The 25,283-nt window shown below is 37.7% G+C and overlaps 1 protein-coding gene across 1 annotated transcript in view; it reads right to left on the bottom strand.

Moving 5' to 3' along the window:
- The window catches only part of ADAMTSL1 (ADAMTS like 1), a 434,771-nt gene extending 421,022 nt beyond the window's left edge, over window positions 1-13,749 (bottom strand). Inside the window, exon 1 of the mRNA XM_063080424.1 lies at window positions 13,270-13,749. Within this exon, the coding sequence (XP_062936494.1) occupies window positions 13,270-13,749 (480 nt within the window). The remainder of the gene's footprint in view (window positions 1-13,269) is intronic.
- Between the last annotated feature and the right edge of the window lie 11,534 nt (window positions 13,750-25,283).

Here is a 25,283-nt window from a genome sequence, read left to right as displayed (position 1 = left end):
TTTCCACTAGGGGGGCACGCGTGTGCCTATTTTGAGGCCCGGTCCTTAGTTGTACTCTCCGCATTTTATCGCTGAATATGCATCCGTTGTATGGACGTACCACAATTGCTTATCCATTTACTGGTTAACAGACATTTGGCTTCCTTTCAGTTTTTGATGATTATGAATGAAGCTGTGATCAACATTCCTGTACAATATTTGCATGGAGATGTCTTTTCATTTCTCTTGTATAAATACCTAAGAATGGGATTGCTGGGTTTTATGCTAAGTGTATATTAATTTAACATAAGCAACTGCCAAGCTGTTTCCAAACTGGCTCTCCCATTTTGCATTCTCACCACAGTGTAAGAGAGTTCCAATTTTCTGCATCCTTGCCAGCAGTTGGTACTGTCCATTTTTAAAATGTCAGCCATTCAACTGGGTACATAATAGTTTATCATTGTGGTTTTAAAATGCATTTCCCTAATGACTAATGTTGAAAATCTTTTCATGTGCTGATTTGTTACTTGTACCTATTCTCCATATCTGTTATCTGTTTAGATCTTTTACCCACCTTTTATTGGGTTATTTAGTTTCTTATATTGATTAGTGAGAGGTCCTTACATCTCTGGACACAAGTCCTTTATGTGTTTTTGCAATTACAAAGTTTTGAAAACAGTATATTTAAAACATGGGATGTGATAATATGATTTTATCAAAATATATTGTATATTGTAATATACAATAATATATTGTAACTTTTACAAACCATTTGTAAGTAACACTATTTAGAATTCTTTTTAAAAAAATTATCTAATTAAATTGTTAGCTGATAAACTAGTAAATATAATTTTTGATGGTTAATCATTAAGTGATTTCTGGTATACTCAGGAGTTTAAAGAATTGAGTCACACTGTTACAAAATTTCTCCCTAAATCCCCCACATTCATCCCTTTTATATAATCAATGTTCTTTAGCACTTAAATCATATTTTTAACTTTTGCTTTTGTTCATATATGAGTAACCATGTCTCATTATGAGAAAAAAGAAAACCCGCATATATTTTATTTAGAGAAGCATTTTCAATATGGCATATTACTTACCAAAATTTATATTTGCATCATTGTTTGATACTGATAATAATTTAAATAATATCACCCAGAAGAATTCTTTTCAAACCTTAGAGACTTGTGACCATAGAAAAAAATTTTAAACATGAAATTTCATTTTATATACACATTTTTTTTTGGCAGAAAAGTATGACTGGGTGATCATACTTTTGGTTCCTTTTTATATTACAAAAAGGTGAAAAGTTTCAATCATAAAATATAGTACATTGGGATAATGTGAATCCAAAGAGAAAAGAGAAGAAAATAAATGTCCTATATATATTTTAATGGATAGTTACGATTATCTAATAGCTACAGTATTTAGATTCTAGTAGAAACATTTAGAATTGTTAATATTTATAATTTTCCTGGTAATACATCCTTTGCAACAATTTTAACTTATGATGAAAAATTTTACATATCAACTTAAAAATGTGCCTGTAGTAGATAATGTTTCTAAATTCTTTTAGGGGGTTGAAAGTAAAAATTTTGAAAGCTAGGTCATGACCTTTATAATTCTTTCCCCTATCTTTCTGGCAGTTTTGACACTTGGCCCTGATCTCATTGTTCTAGTTTTCAGGCTTCTCAGTTTGCCATTACAATAGCAATAATTTTCCCTTGACACCAAGTGGATGACTAGCTCATCCAGTGTCCTGTGTCCTTCCCACATTGGCTGGCTGGAAGCGGAGCCTTGGCTGTCCATGCCAAACTACTTTCTCCAAGGCTCCTTCTTGACATTCTTCTTGAGCAGCTCAACAAAAGCACCATCAAAGAACAAAACACCCGGAGTGATTCTTAGCTGGGTATTCAGAAATTTATAAAAGGATTTATTATTTGAGGCCTGGGGCTTTGTTTATTAATTGATTTTTGTTGAGAGAGAGAGAGAGAGAGAGAGAGAGAAATCTTTTGTTTTGGTGGAGTCCTGAAAAGTGTTTTCCAAAGTTTTCAAAGCTTTGGACTAAAACGCATAAACCAAACTGAACTGGAATTGCTCACATCCCTCAAATGCACAACCACGTGTACTAGACACCTGCAATTCTTTAGACATCAAAGTTCCGGCTCTTCTGCATTCAAAGAGCTCCTGTCATCAGGCCCCTGAGGAGCATGCATATAGAGAAAGGAAGCAAACTCATTTGGCAGAGAGGTATATCAGACTCTCTGGAGGAAGGTACTCTACTTCAAGAAAGAATGAACAGAACTAGACATTCAGAGAGGGTCTAGCAAAAAGCTCCCTGAGGATGAATCCACCCCGTGTCCTGCTAAGCCTCCAAACACACACTTCTAATTGTGACACATTATGTCTTGCATCAGGTGAATCAAACAGCCTGATTCCCCTATTAATGATCCTCAGGACAATGCCGCTGCTTTTCTTCCTTTTGGTGGTTCTGTTTTCCCCCTCCCTTTTAAATACTGAACTGAGGTCTTTGTGGAGTCTCCCTGCCTCCCCCTCCCACCTCCCCTAGCTTTGGCCCTCATTTTCCCCATTATTTCAATGAATAATGACACCAAGGGCATGAAGCCAACCCTACCGGCACTTTACACTTTCCCCTTTCTCCAAAATAAAAAAGAACCAAACTAAACACGCTGCAACTTTCGGCTTCAGGCGTTGTGACTAATTTCCGTGCTCTCTTTGCTCTGTAGTAGAATTCTGGCTGTCATTCGACCTTTGGCTTTTTTTCAGAGAGCCCTTGAGCAAACTTTATTTACAGTGCACACTGACTTTCGTTACTACATAATACAGAAAATATTTGCTTCATTATGAAGCCAACTGAATATTTATTTTGATTTTTGTTACTTGTGGTAAACAGAGTTCAAAACACTCTCTACTATCAGTGTTCCAAACTAGTCAAAAACTATGTGAACAATCAGCATCGTGATCCTGTGGCCCAGATCTTGGGATTGCCTCACCTCCCCTTCCAGCAAAAGGAAAGTTTTGTTGTTTTGTTTTTTTAAAAAGTTCATGTCAATTTGAAATTTTTTTTTTTTTTAATTTTATTTTGTTGATATACATTGTGGCTGATTATTCCTCCCCATCACCAAAACCTCCCTCCCTTCTCCCTCCCCCCCTCCCCCCCAACAATGTCCTTTCTGTTTGCTTGTCGTATCAACTTCAAATAATTGTGGTTGTTATATCTTCTCCCCCCCCCGTTTGTGTGTGTGTGTGTGAATTTATATATTAATTTTTAGCTCCCACCAATAAGTGAGAACATGTGGTATTTCTCTTTCTGTGCCTGACTTGTTTCACTTAATATAATTCTCTCAAGGTCCATCCATGTTGTTGCAAATGGCAGTATTTCATTCGTTTTTATAGCTGAGTAGTATTCCATTGTGTAGATGTACCACATTTTCCGTATCCACTCATCTGATGATGGACATTTGGGCTGGTTCCAACTCTTGGCTATTGTAAAGAGTGCTGCGATGAACATTGGGGAACAGGTTCGACTTGATGATTTCCATTCCTCTGGGTATATTCCCAACAGTGGGACAACTGGGTCATATGGTAGATCTATGTGCAATTGTTTGAGGAACCTCCATACCATTTTCCATAGAGGCTGCACCATTTTGCAGTCCCACCAACAATGTATGAGAGTTCCTTTTTCTCCACAGCCTCGCCAGCATTTATCATTCAGAGTCTTTTGGATTTTAGCCATCCTAACTGGGGTTAGATGGTATCTCAATGTGGTTTTGATTTGCATTTCCCGGATGCTGAGTGATGTTGAGCATTTTTTCATATGTCTGTTGGCCATTTGGATATCTTCCTTAGAGAAATGCCTACTTAGCTCTTTTGCCCATTTTTTAATTGGGTTGCTTGTTTTCTTCTTGTACAGTTGTTTGAGTTCCTTATATATTCTGGATATTAATCCTTTGTCAGATATATATTTTGCAAATATTTTCTCCCACTCTGTTGGTTTTTTTAACTCTTTTAATTGTTTCTTTTGCTGTGCAGAAGCTTTTTAGTTTGATATAATCCCATTTGTTTATTTTTCCTTTGGTTGCCCGTGCTTTTGGGGTCGTATTCATGAAGTCTGTGCCCAGTCCTATTTCCTGAAGTGTTTCTCCTATGTTTTCTTTAAGAAGTTTTATTGTTTCAGGGTGTATATTTAAATCCTTAATCCATTTTGAGTTGATTTTAGTATACGGCGAGAGGTATGGATCTAGTTTCATTCTCCTGCATATGGATATCCAGTTATCCCAGCACCATTTGCTGAAGAGGCAGTCCCTTCGCCACTGAATAGGCTTGGTGCCTTTGTCAAAGATCAGCTGACAGTAAGTGTGTGGGTTGATTTCTGGATTCTCTATTCTATTCCATTGGTCAGTGTGTCTCAATTTGAAATTTTAAAGCAACTCTTAGCCCTCAGGACTGTCTTCAGTCCATACTGGTGACTGCCTTTTATGGGAGGTCACATTACAATGAGGTGTTTTCAAGGTCCTTTTGGAACTAAACCTTCTCTGGATAAGGTCCAAGGTAGGCCTAGTTCTGTTCTAAGACAAACACAAACAGTATTACCCCAAAATTCAAGTGTGCTCTTTTTTAGATGACATAGGTAAGAACATGTGTTGAGGAAAATATATGTTTGTGCCCAGATGCATTTTATTATATTAAGATATATGTCACTGGCTTTGCTGATTCCATTTAGTTCTAGAACCAATCTGCCTCATGTACCTTAATTAGTTTTAAAAGATTGTCCAAACCTGGAATGGACCCATCTGGCCTTCTGTATGATCTGGTTTCTGCATATCCACATTATGATAAACATTGTCACCCAAACTACCCACAACAGCATCCTTTCTCGTTGACTTTCTGTGATGAATACATTTTATAATTTTCTAGACTTTTGACTAATTTTAAATCTCACCTATAAAACCCATACATGTTAATTCTGCATTTTAAAGAAAAAAATAAAGCCAGAGTAACAGAACACTTTTAGTTCATATCTTTAAAGGCTTTCAGAAAACCATGTACACCAGCATGAATCCAGACTAATATTTATGTCAACTTCTTTTCCCTCTGGGCATACATTCCCACTGAGAATTTTGGACTGAGGTTTAGGTTCTGTCTTAGACTTAAGCCCATATATAGAGTTTCTGGAACTTCAATCCTAAAAGACTACTGTGGAGTTGCTGTTTTCCTTTCTCTATGCTATAGGACATTTATAAAACTTATACCTTCCTGCTGGAGGTTGACATGACTGGGCAAATGGGAGTGTTGTTCAATAGAGGAAGAAAACTTGGGTTCTGGGATCAGATCTGGAATCAAACTCTGGCTCCATAACTTCCTGGCTGTATGATCCTGAGTAAGTTTATAATCTTTGTGAAACACAGTTTCTTCTATAAAATAGGGGGAAATACCTACAGAATAATGTTACTATAAGGATTAATTGTAATAATTCCTAAAAGCCTTTGGTACAGTATTGTGCACATGTTAAGTACTGGCTCCTTATTATTCTTAGTATATTGCTTTGATTATTCTGATAAGTGTATTTTTTCCCACACAACAAGAATAAAATGCAGTACTTTAAAATATTGGATTTTCTACATACATACAAATAAAGATCAATTAAAGATGTTTTATAAAAGTTCAATTCATGCAAAAAAATTTCAAGATGTCTTTAATCAAGTAGGGAATCAAATACTTTCAGTCTTTTGTATTGAGTCTTGGTTAGGCTTCTTTGGTATCCATTTGGTAAACTCTTTGTTTACAACAAATATCTTTAAGTCTTCAGTTTCCCCATCAATAAAGTGGAATGACAAAACTTTGAAACTTCAGAATAAAGCAAATACCAAAGATTACTATTAACGGCCTATTTTGTAAATAATGGATACAGAAGAACTCTTTGAAATATACTCTGATTAAAAGATGCACCATAAGGGTACCATTTTTATACTTAGGATTATATGTGAACTATGAAGATTTTGTCTTATCAAGTTCAATGTTCAAATTTGTGTGTGTGTGTGTGTGTGTGTGTGTGTGTGTGTATTAAAAAAGCAAAGTCAAAGAATTCATTATCAATGACCTCAATTTTTTACCCATGAGGATAAAACATGGTCAATGCTTAATGGTAGTGGCAGATTGGTGAAGTCTGGAAGAAAAGTTTGCACTTTTAGGGACCACCAAACTGGGCCAGTGAAGAGAAAATTTGGTTACCACTGTCAGAACAATCCCAGAAGAATTTCAGTCTTCTTAAAAAAGTACTATACCACCAAGGAAAATACGTACATATATTTATTTTATCGAAGAATATCACAGTGTTGAAGAACTTGAGCTTTGGAATTAAACTGGGTTGAATCCTGGATCCATAATATTCTATTTGACCTTAGGTAAATTACCTAAACTCTCTGAATTTCAGTTTCCTCACCTGTGAAATAAAGTAAATCATAGTACCTACCATAGTGGATTATTGTAAGAAAAGTAAGGACATGTATAGCACGTGGACAAGTTCCTCGCATACAGTAAGTGCTTAATAATGTTAGCTGCTGCTATTTTTCCCTTTGTAAAATTTACAGGCTTTGTTCTTTTAATTGATAGGAGGAAAGACATTAAATATGGCATTTTTGCACTCATACAAAAATTTTAAGGATGTTTTCTTTTTTTTTTTTTTTTTTTCGTGACCGGCGCTCAGCCAGGGAGTGCACCAGTCATTCCTATATAGGATCCGAACCCGCGGCGGGAGCGTCACCGCGCTGCTAGCGCAGCACGCTACCGAGTGCGCCAGGGGCTCAGCCCTTAAGGATGTTTTCTTACCCTCACATCTGTGTACCATCCATCTGGCCTTCACTCATGCTACTGTTTTCCTAAATCTGTTCTCTTTTTACCAGTTATTCAAGGCAAAGCAAAAGACATAACCCTGTCCTCAAAAAGTGAATATCCCTAGGCACAGAAAAGGTTTGCATAGGTAAATATGGAGGATCTACTTGAGGCAAGCCCTCAGGCCATGTGATTTTATCTTTTAAGGCTAAAATTCAAAATGGTGAATACTGGTAGAATTTAATGTATACATGAAATGCTTTTTTTTTTTCTTTTGTTCACATGTAAGTCAATGTTGGAAGAATATGAATTCTGGAATCAGAAAGTACTAAGCTCAAATCCCATATCCATTATTTAGTGACTGCTTGAACTTGGGCAATTTTATTAGTCTCTCTGAGCTCTAATATCCTCATCCATAAAAGGAAAATAGTATGCACTCACTCAACAGATCAGTGTGAGGATTAAATAAAATGGCATTTGCAAAGCACCCAGCACAGTGCCTGACCCTTAGTAGGCTCTCAATAATTTTTCTTCCCTCATTCACTGCATGAACTGAGAAAAATGAAGATTACAAGAATTTTCTAAAACCATGAAGCCATTCACATGCATTCTGTAGTAAGACCCTGCAAGCTTTCTTTAGTCTATTTTATCCTCCAAGTAAAGTGGCTTCTAGACACACACCCACAAGAACAATATCATTTCTACAGTAGATGCTAATGGCACAATTGTTCTTACCTAACTTTGAAAATAGTAACATCTGTGTCATTAGAACACAAAATGACCCCCCTTTCACAACACTGTACTTATTTATACTCCACAATTGCATCAATTAATGAAAAAAAGGGCTTGCTACTTTATACTTTAGATCCATCTCTGCTGGTGGCATATATAGATAATCTATTCAGGTGCATGCCAGCAATATTTTATAATCTATATACAGAATAAGTCCTAGCTTTTCTCTTTTGAGATAGTAGTTTTCCCCCTCCGACAATACAGAACTTTAAGCCATGCACACTGAATTCACAAGTTGGGCCTCAAGTATATACAGATCTCTCCATACCTTTATTGAGAAACTAAAAATCAGTACACACCTAGACTGAAAAAGGACTGCAGATTAACCAGACCTTTGATTCACCCCAAACTGACTTATGAAGTCCCTTTCTTTCCTATAATCTCCAACCGTGATCTTCTTATAAACACTCCCTCCACTATACCTTCCAACTTTGAATGAGTTCTATACCAATAACATCCATGGATTCATAAGGAGCAAAAGATAAAACCCTGGGAAGAATATCTCTTTGGCTTTGCCTTTAATCTACTTCTGGCTGAGATGGTTCAGTTTTCTCTTGCAAATAATTCTTTAACATTTATAGAAGCACTGGTATTCATTACACACTGAAGGAGAAAGACAAAAAGTAATGTATCCTCAGCTAGATCATAAAAGGCTGTCAGCTCATCAGTGACTTCCTATGATGTCATCAGCAACAGGAAAGCTAGAACAGTTAAGCTCCACCAAAACTGAAGATGAAATTACAACTTTAGTCCTGTATTGACCCAGTTACGTGGCCTAGTGTGTGCCACAGAGCTGACTTTAATATATGTTTCCCTATCCCTATAAAACACATCAAAGGCCACATTTTCAAAGCCCTGCATGACTGGCCATTTGGAAAGATGTACATCCAGGCCCCCAAAGCCTTCATTCTGAGCAGATGGCATAGCAACGGCAAGGTTGCAAACAGCACTCACAGGCTTGTAAAGACACAGTTTAACACCAGCCCTGACTAGGGAGGGGTTGGCATGGGGGGAGCTGAAACCACCATTCCCTTCTATAAAACCAGGTACTGCGCTGACTTGTGGCAGGTGGTAGAAGGGTGAGTAGAAACTCAATTCCTATTAGCTTTTCCTTAGCCCTGCTCTCCCCTGGAGGGCAGCACCGACCAAATCACTTGCATAACACTACGTGGCACTCTCTTTTACTACCCAGTTTACACATGATGGCAAAGCCACCTGTTGGGAGCTCCATCTTCTCAAAAAGTTTAAAGAGAAACAATTAAGATGTCACATTCTCCTTCTTATCACAGCAGCTAGAGGTAAATTGTTAAACTCATTTTGAAATCCTGTAGTTAAACTTCTCCCTTCAGACTGCAAAAACAAATACCTAGCACATTTGAGAGATTCAATACATTTTTTAAAAATCGAAACATAATTGATTATACATATTTGTGTGCAATATGTGATGCTCAAATTCGAATGATTAGTATATTCATCGTTACAAAACATATTTGTGTGCATTAACCAATTTCTTACTAACACCTCTCCCCCTCCCCTCACCTTTAGAGATTCAATAAATAGTCAAGAAATAGATAATTAAATTGAGGACCCAGAATTCTTTTTTCCTTTTGTGAGAGAGCAAAACACACATTCCACTGAGCTGCTAATTTATTGAGTCATTTGAAAAAACAGTGCTTCTCAACTTTGAACATGACTAACTCCCTTTGCAAATCTGCATAGAAGATGTGGCTTAAACCTTTAAAGGTTCATGTTAATCCTCTTAATAAACACCTGACAAAACTTTAGAGAATGTCAAATTATACTTGTTTTCTCTCTCTCTCTCTCTCTCTCTCTCTCTCTCTCTCATATTTTTCTCAAACTTTGGAAATTTTACTACAGAAAGATAGACACTTGGAGTCTGCTATGTAGGTAAAAATACATATTTGTTACATATCCTAAACTACTTTGAGGTACAACATTCCGTTTAAAGTTTAAAACAAACTCCTTGATATAATGGTTCTTTTAGAATAAGGCTCTGGTGTATGCTAGAAGATATTTTGAGTTCCGTCTATAAAGAGTTGTTAAAGAAGGGGCAACTTTTAATACACAATGCCACAATGAAAAGCCAGCAGCTCTTCTCCAACAGCCAAAACTTTATTCACAATTGGTACATATATTAGCGTAATATCCATTATCATGCAGCCATTCCAAAGTAGCCATTTACTGGATTTAGTTTTTTATTTGGCATTGAAATTTATTATTATTATATTTTTTGCCTTTCAAATATTTGTATACTTGTGCAGCACCAAAAACTTAGTTAAAAATTGAACTGATGACCTTTTGTTCCAGGTAACATGGCTCAAAACTCTAAGCATTTGGAGAAACTGTATTTCAAAATGTTCTCCCTCCCAGGCTGAGATCATTACATTTTATGCCTCCTGGGACAGACATATTTAAAGTCTTCTTAGCATCTCCTATTATAGGGGGGGAAAAAAAGGATTCTTTTTACAAACAGCAGGTCTTTGAAGAGGCATCGTGCCATTCTTCATCTTTTGACATTACACATGAGACCTTAGCGTTGTTTGTATTTTCTGTAGTGAATTCTTTTCCTTCTCCTGCCAGTCCATGGTGAATTTCCCAGATCTTCCTTTTTATCCCCAACAGAAGGAAAGCACTAGATCTGAAATCCTGTCTTATTTTAAAACTGATTAGTAATAAGACATGCATAGCAGCCTTGTGACTAAAAACTAATATTTACCAGCCCACACAAATCTCTCACTAGTCTGGATTTCCCCACAGAGCTTCAGCTATTAGAAGAAAGAATGGAGTCAGCATTTTCTTTTCTTTTTTTGAAATTGGGATATAATTCACATATAATAAAATTCACTCTTTTAAAGTGTACAAGTCAGTGGTTTTGGCTATATTTGTAAGGTTGTACAGCCACCATCACCATCTAATTCCAGAACATGCTCATCGCCCCTAAAAGGAACCCCACATATGTTAACAGTCACTCCCTACACCCCCACCCCCTAAAGGCCCCCCTGAATTTCCAGCCCCTGGAACCCACTAAGCTACTTTTTGTCCCTATGGATTTGCTTAGTCTGGACATTCACCGTAAATGGAATCATACAACATGTGGCTTTTGTGTCTGGCTTCTTTCACTTAGTCTAATGTTTTCAGGATTTGTCTATGTTGTAGCATAATCGGTACTTCATTCCTTTTTGTGGCTGAATAATATTCTCACATTTTCTTTTCTAAATTGCCCATCATAAATAATTGCTCTTCTTGGATGAGTGGTTAATGTGGGTCTTTGAATGGTCTCACAGAAAATGTAAAGCTATATGCTAAAATATTGATAGCTCAACAAAATAGATTTCCAAGTCAAGAAATTCTTGGTATTCTGGTAAGTAAAAAGAAAACGAAACTCCTTTTGATTTTTTCCTTGTCTGCTTTCATATCTCAGTAATGATCACTGGAATAAGTAAATGACTCTTAAATATTATCATTGCTTCAAGGTAGTATACATAATATTAAATACGGGGCAATTTTTAGGAAAGCATAATTATAAAAAAGTAAGAAGCATTTGACTTTGAATTAAAGATATGTACACACATATATATACTTGATATTCTATTGTTTACTAAACTAAGTGATGCTTTTACTTTCCTAAAAATTTAACCTAAGATGCTTTTCATGACATTAGCCTGTTAGGCCAATTACTGTGTCCTAAATGCTCATTATGGTGTCTGCTACTTGTTGAATGAATGGATAGATGAATGGATGGATGGATGGATGGACGGACAGATGGATAATGATCAAACAAATCAACTATATCATTTACTAACTTTAAGTAATCTATAGTGCTCATATGGAATACTTCCTGTCATGGTTTGAAGCACTTATTTTAGATAATACTACACAGAAAATATGAACTTAAAGGGTGTATAGAAAAAAGATACTACCAATAACTCTTGAATGCCTTATGAACATGGACCCTAATATATATCAGAGAGTTATATAAATTTCATATGGTAAAATATATATTCTGCTTTATAATAATATAGAAGTAATATGTATATGTACACATATGTGTTCTTCGATGAGGGAAATGCAAACTGACATGGTTTGAAAAGGTAGTAAGTGCCAAGCCCTGGAAATATGCAAAGTGTTAAGCACTGGAGATATGGAAAGAATAAGATATGTTTTTTGCCCCTATAATGATTTACTCTCTTTGAGGAGGAATAGTCCCACTATAACACACGGTCCTCCAATGCAGCATGGTACATGTGCAATTGTTAGAAGAATGTCAGAATCATAAGGAGCTGGTCTGGCTGATTCAGAAATTTCTCAGCCCCTGTTATCCACAAGGTACAATGAGATACCTGCACTCAGCCAGCTGTGCAGGGCCGCAGGCTCCTGCGCCATGCCCATTTGTCCCACCTTCTTCCTCTCGCTGCTGGGCCGTGTGCTCTTCTTGGAAGTGCTTGTTGATGGCTCTTCCCTCTTTTGTGCATTTTGTCCTTTTCTTATTACTCAGCAATCTCAACCCATCCTTATCTCCTCTTCCATTAAACTATTTTTTTTTTTAAGGTAGAGTACTATATTTACAGTAGTATTTATTAGGAATCTAACACACCTTTTAAACTGTGTTAGTATTTTTACAGGTTTGTTATTGTTCTGGTGGGTGTTCTGCTCACAGAGTTGCATGGGGGTTGAGGGGTCTGCCTTGAGTCCTGTTTTTTCATGAGTCCTGCTTTAGTGCAATGTGTCCCAGGATGCAAGGTGTTCCAGCAATGCACATTGCATTATAGCAGAACTGTCTGTATATGTAAAAGCATAATAACAAATATAATGCAAGGAAGGCTACCTGAGAATATTACAAAGAGTCTGAGCATGATCTGGAGTGGTTAGCTAGCCAATGCTACAGTGAAGATATCTCAAGGTATTAGGGGAAGATTTAAAATTGACTATATGTAGCACATTACTGGATGATATGAAATAACATAACGATTAAGAGCCTAGGCTCAGACCTCTTGGGGGAGTCAAGGGGTCGACCACTTTCCGATTATACGACTTTGGGCACACAAATTACCCTCTTTATGCCTCCATCTTGTCATTTATCAAATGACTATATATAGAAGAAACGGGATAGTAATGTGAGGTGCTTAGCGCACTGCCTGGTGTTCATTCAGTAAATACTGATTAAGCCTCCAGGAGCCAGGCACTACTTTACAGTCTGAGAATACAGTTGTGAACAAAGTATAAGTAAGTCTTCAATTTTTAAAAAGTTTGCTATTATGGTAGTGTTTCTCCTTTACTTATATCTGCCATATATTTCCAAAAATGAAATATCCTCAGGAATAACAATGATCAAATTTAGTTGTCAGGGTGTTATCTATTCCTTACTGCCTTGATGGAACACGTGAAAGGAAATGAAAACAAAGACAACGGGGATGACTTGTTTCTAGACCATGTTGTCCCAGGGACGTGGAATTTGCCAATGCAGGGCATGCAAGTCCCCGCAAGGCAGTCATAACCTAGTGAAGAAGACACTGTGTTTTCATGAGATGCTTACGGAATGCAATGCCCAGGGAACTTCCAAAGGAATTTTGCAGAAAACCAGTATGCATCTATTGAAAAAAGAAAAAACAAAACAAAACCAGCCAAGCACTCGTCACGCGCAGCAGGGGAGTGTGCATAGATGCGGGTGGGGACAAAGGCTGTGGATGGACTAAAGCCGGTGTGAATCGCGGCTGCACGAGCCTGGGTGCCGCACACCGTGCGCACGCACGTGGTGAGGTGCACACTTGTCGCAGTGAGCGTCACGGCGTTTGGCACTGCGGGGGGTGGGGGAGAGGGGCTGCCCGGCCTGTGCAGACTGTGCGCCGGCGCTTCTGTTTGGGTAAGCCGAGCGCAGAGTCCTCGCTGGCTGCCGAGGAGCTGGCGCCGGGCACCGGACTTGCAGCCAACAACAGCAAATGGTGGCGGCGAGGAGGAAGCCTGCGGTGCTGCAGCCCCCTCTAGGGTAACATTCACGCGCTCGAGAAGAAAGAGAATGCAAGAGGGCAGTGCGGAAGGGACACGCTTGAAACCCGAGAGAGGGGATGGGGCCGTCAGGGCCTGCTGACACCAAAGCAAAAACATCCCTCGCCACCGGAGGGGCCGACTTCAGCTGTGCGTGGGGGTGGCTGCCCTGGAGCGAGCGCGCGCCTCTGAAAGCAAAACGTGGCGTGCACTTTTCAGAGAAGGGCACTGTTTTCACCAGAAGTTATTTTTCAAAAATAACAAGTTTGGTTGATAGTCTTTCTCTCCCTCTATCTCTCCTGGCATTCCTATTCTTTCTTGATCTCTCCCCCTCTTTTCTCCTCCCATGCTTAAGACCAGAAACGTGCAATAAATACTGTCATATAAGGCCAAGGAAGAAAATTTACGTTCTGCTTGGTGTTATCTGGCCTGATGTAGAGAATAAATAAAACACCATCAAGCACACGGTGGCAAGATTCCCCCATGTCACTCACTGACTTGGGGGTGACCTTGCTTCTCTCCTTCCAATCGCCAGTAGTATTAGCAGGCAGGGATGTATAAAGAGCCTGGGGAAAGCTTCCTGGTCCTGGCACTCAGAGTGTATTGGTGTTAACAGCTGGGTGCATAAGTCATGCTCAATAAGGATTTAGTGGCAACATTTGGTCTCAGATTAGCCTAGCTAGCAGGCAGGAGCTGTTTTCTTGCCAAGGCTGGGCAGAAAAAGGTCATGTACTCTCCTGGGATTAATAGTGGTATTTAATGAAATGCCTTGCTTATCAGTGTTCTGGGTCAAGGGCTTTGTTTCTCACTGAGAAGAAATCACTTTTAAATATAATGTGATACAGTGTCATGAGTTGCCTTCCTAAACTCTCAAGAGTTGTCTCCATCAGTCAGACTCTAGAGAGCCAGTTAGCTGGGAACAAGCATTCAAGGAGAATTCAGAAAGGGAGGAAGGGGGTGGGGAGGCAGGTCAGGAAAGGACTTCTGTGATGTCCTGAGTTCAGACTTGACCCTGTAGCGGTGGAAAGGCAGTTAAGGATTTTAAGCACTGCACAAAGTAGAGTAAGAGATTGCAGTCTGTCATAATCAGAAGAAGGGATCCCCTTGGGAGAAACTGAAGGGACAAATGAGAGTCTGAACCCAAGCAGCACTGGTAATGGAGAGAAGGTGTTGGATGCAAGAGACATTAATGATGTAAAATTATAGTATGTGGTGACTATTTGGACATGAGACCTGCAGAGAAGGAGAAAAAGGAGGTTTCTGGCTCCAGCAGCCTAGCTGAGTGGATGCCACGGCTGCCATTAAGGAAACTGGGGAATTAAGATAAGCAGTAGATTTGCAAGAGGGTTGGAGTGGCCATAGTAAGTTCAGTTTTGATGTGTGGAGTGTGCGGTCCCCATAATAGCTAATTTAGGCCCTCAATCCCTTTCTTAGAATTTAAGGTCCTGCACAATCTTCTTCAACCTCTATTTCTGCCCATATGTCCTACTAATCTTTCAACCTTCAAATCAATCCAGACCACTGCAAACCCTCTGAGGTGCCATGAATTCTATTCCACCTGGACCTTATTCTTGCTGTCTCCGAGACCTGCCCTTCAGGCTATACACAGGGTTATCTGTTTCAACATTTCCACTTATTCTTTAAAGTAAAATGTCAGATACTATCTAACCACATTCCGCTTTGCTCTCTGACCTGGCCTCACAGACCTCTTCGAAGGTCTAAGTTCACTTCCATTTCTGCCTAGAACACTCAATCAGAACCCTTACCTGGACTTCATTTCTCCTATCTAACCAAGTAAAAGGGCACTTCACAAAGTTCATGGAAAAATGGAATTAAAAGATAACATGATTCTTTCTCTCCATGAACTTTCGAAGACCCCTCGTGCACCAGACCCCTCCATCTCTAACCCCTACTATGCATTCACATACCAGTGCTTTCCTTTGTAACACAGACCACAGAGTTACTTAGTCTTTGTGTGAATATTTGAGTAATTCTGCTTTGCCCATCAGGCCATAAATGTAAAGTCAGGGACTCACCATTATATCCCAGAGTACTGCCCAGCATATTTATTCAGTGGATAATAAATGAATACTTGCTACAGTCTACCTTAAGGCTATCTCACTTATGAAAAGACTAAACAAGATGTAAATTTTGTAAGGAAAGAGGCCATACATTTTCATCCTTTTATTTCCTAAATTATATAGTATAGCTCCTTATACATAATAAGTCTCAATACACCTTAGCTGTGTGAGCAACAAACTTTTTTAAAACTATTATTGAGAAGAATCACTAGACTGTGTAATCATGGAGCTGACTGGTTGTGGGAACTGCTGTGCTGTGACATTTGAACTCCCTGTTTGACTCTTTCATGTGTTTGTATGTTACAAAGCATGCATTCAGCCTCTGTCATGGACCAGACGTGCCAGCTGCTGGGGATACAGTGGTGAGCAAAACCAGACATGGTTCCTGCCTGCAAGGAGCTCCCAGTCTAGTAGTGGACTCAGATACCAATTAAAGAATCATATACACAAGAAATTTCAACCATGGTCATGAACTTGAAGAGACACAGACAGCAGAACACAGAATGGAGTAACAGCAGCAAGTTGGGAAGGGTACGAGATGAGAGGAAGAGGTAAGAAGAGCCATATTTCGCAGGGCAGGCAGGTCATGTTAAGGATTGTAAAAGCCATCTGTGTGTTTAAATCAGGGTGAGAGTGACATTAACCAACTGCATTTCTAAAATATCACTCTGTCTTCAAGGTGGAGAACAGGTTGGAGGAGACACCCAATCACAGGAACTGCCCAGGGACTCTATCACATCACCTGTTCCTTTTTCTTTAAAATATTTACAACTAATGAACATTTTCTTTTCTTTTTCTAATTTTTTGCTCTCATCTGTCCTACCCTCCTGCTCTGAAAGAATGTAGGCTCCATGAAGACCAGGAATTTTTTCTATTTTGTTCTTTATTATAGAATATATAGAATAGTTCCTGGCATAGAGTAGGTGTCTATAAAAATTTGCCAAAATTGAATTTTAATTTCTATTGCTGGGAGTTGAGACAGAAGAGATATGTACTGGGGATTCACAGAATAATATAATTTCTTCTTTACCAGCTTAGCATGATCTACTGGATTTCTCATGAAAGTGGGCCTGTAGGACTTTTCCCAAAGCTTTTATGACACTGAATTCTTTTAAACAAGAGAATTTAAAAATCCAGAGTCTCTTAAGAATGGTCTTGATCGAACAAAGAGTGTGACCATATATAAGCGTGTACCCGTCTCTATGATTGCTCTTTTCTAAGCTGCTGAAGCTATGATCTTCAACTACCTTTCCTGCATTGGAAAAGTTACATAAAGGTTCAGCGTTTCCTTGCCAGACATCGTATTATCATAACCCACCTGTGTGAAACACTAAAATTTATAGTTTCTAACAGCTCTTGGATTGGTGGAAAGATATGAGAGTTGCAATTAACATTCCCCTAAACAGCAAAGCATTATATGGACATATTCTATGTTGAATCCAGTGGAAATTCCATATTCTATATATATATGTCAGGACATATACACATTATGGGCCAGGTCTGTTAGAGTTTTATGAGTCATTTTGTTGAAACTTGTGGAACTATTTGAAAGTTCTCCTAGTCTACTGTTAAGTGTGTAGTTTAGATTCTAGCCAGTATTTAGGCTTAATTAGCTTTGTATGAATAAACTGAGTTTTCTGCTCAGATCTCTGGGATTAATATAAAACCGGTTATAAAATCATGGCTTCCTTTTCAAATTGTGCCTTTAATTTGACCTTTTTGAGTAGTTGCCCAGTTTGTTCTGATGTGTATCACTATTTTTACATATATCCAGATCAGGTCTATTAAAAGAGATTTGGCTTCCCCAATTTTAGCTCATCAGGGAAAGCTCAAAATGTTTTTTTTTTTAAGTGGCAGTATTAAATGAAATCAATCCATTGCAGTTCCTGAGAAATTCCAATAATTTATACTATAATTCATGAATAAAATGCTTCAGTCTAGGCCAGAAGGAATAAGGGATAATTTCATTATGTTTCATAAGGAATTTGTCCTTTTAGGGGAAAGACATACAAACACTGATACCATTTTGATTATTATGGGCCTTCAACAGAATCTATATTAAGAATCAATACAGGGTCATTAAAATTGTTCACAACTTTTGAGTGATGAAGTCATACCAATGAAGTTTTTTGGTTTTGTTTTTAAGTTGGAGTCAGCATGGTAAGAGTCTATAAGGGCTTGCTCATCTATTCTCATTTTACGTGACGGGTGCATTCTCATCCTTTTAAAACAAACAAAAAGGAGGTTTAGTTAGTAAAAACAACAACAACAACAAAAAACTAGCCAAAATTATTTTAGGGATTTAAAATAGTACATGTGTCTACAGTGGATGAGAAAGAAGAAAATGTTTTTATTCTAATCCTGCTGTCTGCTAGACAATGTCACATATTTTGAGTAAATGCAAACAAAAACTTCCATAAGTTTTCCAGTACAGTTAAGGTTTCAAAGTTAAGCCAAAATTAGAAACAAAGGTAGAGCCACCTCTTGTTATACAAAGCCACTAAATTCCACAACTAAAGGAACTGGTATTAATTTTAACTCATGGAAGAACCATGCTACAGAAAATTCTGCAAACGATGAACTCTATCAGAAATGCGAAATAAGGCACTCTCTCTCCTATTGCTTCAGCAATTTCACACACACATTAATTGCCAGCCTCACTACCTGCTTTTTACAAAGAGAATAAAATCAATGGAAGACTCGTAAGAAGAAAAGCTTCAGAGTAGAATTAGCCTTGAGGATAAAAGATCAGCTAACTCCAAATCTAGAATTATTATATCTGAATGTCCCTTGTGAACATGTAGAAAAACAAAGTGATCATCAGCATCATGCACGGCTTCATTAAAAACAAGTGATATTAAACTAATCTTATTCCTTTTACATAAGCAATACTAGACTAGTAGATCATGAGACAAACATAATAATGAGCCCTAATTATGTTTAGTTAGAACTGGGTAATATATAGACTATCTTCACATATACAAGGAGTCCTCAAAAACTAAATGGAAAATGCATATTATGAAAAAACTATGCATAGATTGCAAAAATTTTTTGCACCAAAACCCCCCCCCCAAAAAACAAAAAACTTATACTAACTTGTTATAACATGTCTGAACAGCATCTAGTTTGAGGCACTAAGAAGCATAAAACATCAGTTTGAAAAGCGCCCTAGCAGAGCAAAATGAATTCTGCTAAATCTGAAGCGAGAACAGACATCAAATTGATGGTGACGCTTGGGTGGAAGAATGGTGAAATCATTGATGCTTTATGAAAAATTCATGGGGACAATGTCCCAAAGAAATCAGCAGTTTGCAAATGGATAATTCATTTTAAGATGGGATGAGATGATGGTAGAAATGAAACCTGCAGTGGTAGAACAGCCACATCAATTTGCAAAGAAAAAATGAATCTTGTCTGTGCCCCAATTAAAGAGGACAGATGATTAACAGCAAAAACAATAGCCAACACCATGGACATCTCAATGGGCTCAGCTTACACAATTCTGACTGAAAAATTAGAGTTCAGCAAAATTTCTGCTCAATGGGCACTAAAACTATTGCACCCCGATCAACTTAGGACGAGCAGAGTTTTCAATGGAAATTTTAAACAAGTGGAATCAAGATCCTGAAGCAGTTGTGTGAACAAATGTAACAGGGGATGAAGCATGGCTTTACTAACACAATCCTGAAGACAAAGCACAATCAAAGCCATGGGGTGGAATCACGGGGTGGAAGTGGTCCAGTCCAAGCAAAAGTGAACTGTTCAAGAGCAAAGGTCATGGCAACAGTGTTTTGGGATGCTTAAGGCATTTTGCTTGTTAACTGTCTGGAATACCAAGGAATAATAACATCTGCTTATTATGAGAGTATTTGGAGCAAGTTAGTCAAAATTTTAGCAGAAAAACACCTGGGAAAGCTTCACCAGAGAGTCCTTCTCTGCCATGACACTGCTCCTCCTCATTCTTCTCATCAAGCAAGGGCAATTTTGGAAGAGCTTCAATGGGATATCATTAAGCATCCACCTTAGAGTCCTGATTTGGCTTCTTCTGACTTATTTTTGTTGCTAAACTTGAAAAGTCTTTAAAAGGCACCCATTTTTCCTCAGTTAATAATGTAAAAGAAGACTGCATTGACATGATTAAATTCCCAGGACCCTCAGTTCTTTTCTTTCTTTTTTTTTTTTTTTTACCCTGGTCTCCTCATGGTGACTTTAAGGATAATAAGGCCTATCCACATATAATCTTTTTTTAAAAAATTTATTTCATTTTGTCAATATACAATGTGGTTGATTATTGTGGCCCATTACCAAAACCTCCCTCACTCCTCCCTCTGACCCTCAGTACTTTAGGGATGGAGTAAATTGCTGGTATCATCATTTATAAAAGTGTCTTGAACTTGATGGAGCTTATGTTGAGAAACAAAGTTGACATTTTTTATTTCTATCTTTTCTTTTTATTTTTTCCGTGAACTTTTTGAAGTCCCCTCATATTGTCACATTTGCTGCTTACAATAATTGTAGGGTATCAGAGCAAATAATAATGATTTTTTAATAATAAAAAGTGCAAACAAAGGCTATAAAAGGTTACCAGAGGCCCTCACAAAGGAAGCACTAGAATCTGGGTTCTGTTGGCTCAGTCTAGTGTTCATTTCTATATGACTCTGCTTGATTTTAGCAAAGCATTTGACAATCATTTGTGATGTACTATGGGCAAGATAGAATAATGTAAGCCACATGAGATTCTAGTTAAAACATACACAGATAGTGAGAACCTCCACATTCAATTCAACAAACATTTATTGAGCACTTACTATGTGCTGTGCTCTCTGCTAGGTCTATAGATACTAGTAAACCAGTGCCTATAGAGAGATACATGAAAGACTGATACTTGGTCTAGTCATCTTTTCACCAATGATTTGATTAAAGATATGGAACATATTTTTAATATAATCTGTGGTTCACACCCAACTGAGATAAGTAGGTTAAAAAAAAAACCCTTCATAAACAAGAGTAACAGACTAAAGTTAATAGTTAATAGGATGTATGTCAGATTCTGAATTTAGATTAAAAGAAAAATTTATCATCCAATATGGAATGGGAAATAGAACAGTGGTTTACCATTGTTTGTGTGGAAATGCTGTGGATTTTCAGTTTTCTATAAACTCAATAAAAGTCGTAAGTGTCATGCAGCAGATGGAGAAAAATTATAATTTTATCCTACATGAATAAAAACCAGCCAGCTTATGTAGACACTAGTAGTGCTGTATCTGCACTAGTCAGGTTTTATATTACTACTATGTTCAGCTCTGGGGACCACATTTTTAGGAGGATCTTGATAATCTGCTACTAGTTCAGGTGGGTATAGGTTGGTCATGGGAAGAAAAATTGGAAGAACTGGGGCTGTTGACGTGAAGCAGAGAAGGCTGTGGGGCAGTTGTGAGATTTTCTTCATCAAGGTGGAAAAAGATGAAGATTTATTCTTTATGGCTCCAGACTGTAGAAATAATACCAATGGGTAGAAATTTAAGAAAGGCATATTTGGGCTCTGTACTAGGGAGGACATTTTGAAATTTGAAGCTGTCATTAGGGAATGAGTTTCTCAAAAAGTGCTGTGTTTCCCATCCCTGGAAAATGTTCAAGCAGAGGCTGGATGATCATCTGCCAAAAAATGCGCAGAGAGGATTCCGGCTTTGAGTGGCAGTTTGGACTAATGACCCCCTAATGTTGCTTTCAACTCTAAGATCTGGAGTTTCTAGTATCATGTCCTGTACACAAATTCTTATCCCCGGTGCATTTCTTCCAAATCTCAGGAATCTGGGTCTTTAAACATCTCAGAGATGTTCATAATTGTCTCTGAATAGACATATACAAGCTTAGTCCAAAAAAGACTTTTGAATAATATAGCACACTGACACACTTTTAGCTTCTTCCAGCAGTGGGATACTTCATGAGACTTGCCTCTGACAATGCCAGAGTCCTGAAAGTCATCAGAACAGACATCCTTTGTGTTTGCATTCTGGACTTATAAATTCAGCATCTCAACAAAGGAAAACACCTCTGGGGCATCTTTGCACCTTGAGCTGGTCCCTTATATCTGTCTTGAGTGAAATCTACTTCTTTGATATTGTCCAGTAGGTGACTAGAGGCTGAGGGTGCAGGTGTGGCATGAGTATAGTGTGTACACCTAGTAGACTTCATGTTACAGTTGTTTTGCATCTCTGGCCCACACAGTCTGTCTGGCATTCAATGATTCGTGCACTAATCTGGACAGTTTGGCACCATTTTCCCACCATCTCTGTGGAGATATAATATCATATGACCCATTTGGCCTGCTGTTTTATGTCTGTATAGATAACTCATGGTAAACCACTATAGAGCTAACCATTCTAACCCATTCCCTGTCTCAGTTAAAAGTACTTGGAAGTATTGGTTAGTGATGTAAGTGGCCACAACTTCTTGCCCCTCTTATTCAGTCTCGTTCAGCAAACATGTATTTACCCCTTTGAGATGCACAATTTTCATTCCAGCTCTAGGGGTATATGCCTGTGGCAAGGGGTTTTCTGGGGACTAGGACAGTTAAAAGAGAATGGATTGGACCTGTCTCAGTACCTCTGGTATAGAGGAGTTCACAGAGTTTCTTTTAGTTCTGTAATGCTTGAGGATCAGGAAAACAATATAGGTCAGTTTCGGATGAGATCCCAGAAATAAATTACATGAAACCCATTTAAATGTACAAAATATGTTTCTAAAGCATGCCTTAGTTTTTTACACACAGATAGAACATTTTCGAGGTCTGTACAAATACATACCTAGAGAAAAGTTAGAACCAGATCAGTTCCAGGTTCATAAGAAGGTTTATTGAGACATTCCTCTGGATTGGCAACCTCTGACATAAACAATGCAAATAGAAAGAAATGCTGAATTTGGCATCAGAAGGAAAACTCAGGCGAACATACCCTAGAAAGCCATTGTGGTTTACAGAAAAATAATGCTTTTGGTGGAGGCTGGCAATACGTGCTTATGAAACTTGAAAATCTTGCTATTTGAACTGTTATCTAAAACACTCCTGGCCCTTATTAAGAAGGCATAATATCAGGCCTCCCTTTGGACCTTCTGAATCAGGATGTGCATTTCAGCAAGATCTGCAGGTGATTCTATGTATGTAAGATTTTAAGAAGCCCTGTTTTAAAACTTAGAGAACTAAAATGAAATGACATTTCTTTTAAAGAAAAAAAGTTTAGTGTTTCAAAAAAAAAAGGAAACAAAACTTTTAGACCCCTTCTTCTAAAAGAGAATGATGAATTAGTAAGAGAATTATGCCTAATGAATAAAATGAATGATGTTCTGCATTTTAAATTAATGCTTATCTTTTTTCCAGGGTCAAGAGAACCCTGAAAGCATTGTTCTGGGTGATTCAACTTTGATTTAATTAGTGACCGAAGAAGAAGCAATAGAGTCAAAGCTTTGTTTTACAGACACTCATTTAACCTCAGATTTTCTGCTCACACACTGAGATACAAATACATCAGACACATTACAATCCCAACACCAAACAGAAACCCAAAGCACTTTTTAGTATATGTCATAACAAGTTGATCCTTTTTTTCCCCCTTAACCACACAGAGCTATTTTGCAATCACAATAAGGTTTTACAAAATATGGGGTGAATGCTATAAAAGTTATGAAATCATATTTAGATTGACTAAGATGTTATGATTTCCAAGTAAAGAGAGTAATGTTTCCAAAAATAGTACAGCTGATCTAGTGGCAAAAAATATGTCTTGATGAAATGCAAAATTTATAGATGCAAATACACATATGTATTTATATATATGTATTACACATATATATAAATATATATATATTTATACATACACATACAGAAACTCTAAAAATGCTATGAACTAATGAAAATAGCAATTGGTAGTGGGGTTTGTAAAAATGCTGTAATTCAGACACACACCATTAAAAAATTCATTGATAAATCATTAGAACTTATAGCTGACTTTTGATTTATTTTTACACTGACTGTAGTTGTGACTCCGGGGAGATGTTTATATACCGACAATTTCAGTGACGAGCAGCAATACCTAATCTGCTCAGTTTTTGAACTCTGAGAGTTATGCTTTGAATTAAAGAAGATTTATGGAGGGAGCAATAGCCTTTTATGGATTACATGCTACAGATCAGAATGAGTAAGAAAGAAGGCATTCAAAAGAGCTGAGGCTTTTTATTTATGCATATTAAAGAAATATACAGTTGAAATGGCCAAAAATCATGTATATCACCTCACTTTTATATATAGGACAATTTACCTTTTCCTATTTACAAGCTACTGTTTGATTGTGTTCTGACTTATGATATGTTCCAATTGTTGTAGATGAAAAATTTCTTTCTGGTTTTGTTTTTTTCAACAAAGAAGAGAGACCCTTGCAATCATCAGGGCCCACATTACACACTTTCTGTATTCTCTTTAATGCCAAGTACAATGCCAGGTACGTAACAGATTTTATAAAAGCCTATTGAATTGTGTGGAAAAATTATATAATGATCTAAAATTGCTTTACTATGCTTGAATGACTGTGAGATGTTTAAAACAAAAGGTAACCCTCAAGAAATAAGCTCATTTGGGGGAATGGGGATGCAGACTGGTGGCGAAGGAGGGTGGCAACCTGCCTGACAGCTCCAGCATCGCAGAACTCTGCAGACATCAGACATCAAAGACCTGGACTGGGCACAGAAGAAGGAAGAGGCACTCTCCTCCTTACCATGTACTAAGCGCAAACTGTATCCACTTGAACACAGTCATGGGAAATGAGTGGGGACTGAGCGAGTTTTGCCACTCTAAATTCATTTTGAATGGCGTAGCAGACTCCACCCCTGCTTTCGAATAGAGAGCTTACACTTAGTCACAAGCTTAAGTAAAGCTTTTTAGCTAATTGAAAGGTTTAGAAAAAAATGTAACCTGGAAAGCTTTGTGCTTAGCTCTTGAAGCCTCAAGGCAGGTCCTGGGCTCCTGCCTGAGCATGAACATCTCTCGAGATTTTAGGAGAGCAAGAGGAGAACAAAGGCAAAGCCAGCTGGCTATTCTAGTTTAAGTTAAATCGCACTAAAAGAAGCAGATTTATTAGACAACAGGCACAAAATTGTTGAGATTTTTAAAAGCCATACTTGTCTTTACCTTCTATAATTTAATATCTGTTTAAGGTGTATTACATAATTTGCTTTGAGAAAAAAGTCACCTTCCTAATATTTTAGTAACATACATCTATGAAATAGATAACCTCCCCCCCCACCTATCAAATTGCTTTCATCCAAAACTGCAGGAATTATCCCTAGAATTATCCATGGAAGCATCCACTGAAAGCATATTTAACTGAGTATATCCCCATTCAGCAATTCAGCAACTCAATTAATACAAATCTAAACTGGAATCTTACTAACCAAAGCTGATAATTACCAAATTCATTCTTAAGTAGTTAAGAATTGTGTGCACTGGATTTTAGTTAGATTTATTTCATTTTGAGTTTTTCAATTTGTTTCAAAATCTGTTTTAGATGACTAGATTGGCAGGTT

Source organism: Cynocephalus volans, chromosome 16, assembly GCF_027409185.1.
Source record: "Cynocephalus volans isolate mCynVol1 chromosome 16, mCynVol1.pri, whole genome shotgun sequence".
In the NCBI taxonomy this organism is placed as follows: domain Eukaryota; kingdom Metazoa; phylum Chordata; class Mammalia; order Dermoptera; family Cynocephalidae; genus Cynocephalus; species Cynocephalus volans.
The sequence above is the reverse complement of the archived record's forward strand: the minus strand, read 5'-3'. Positions and strand labels throughout refer to the sequence as shown.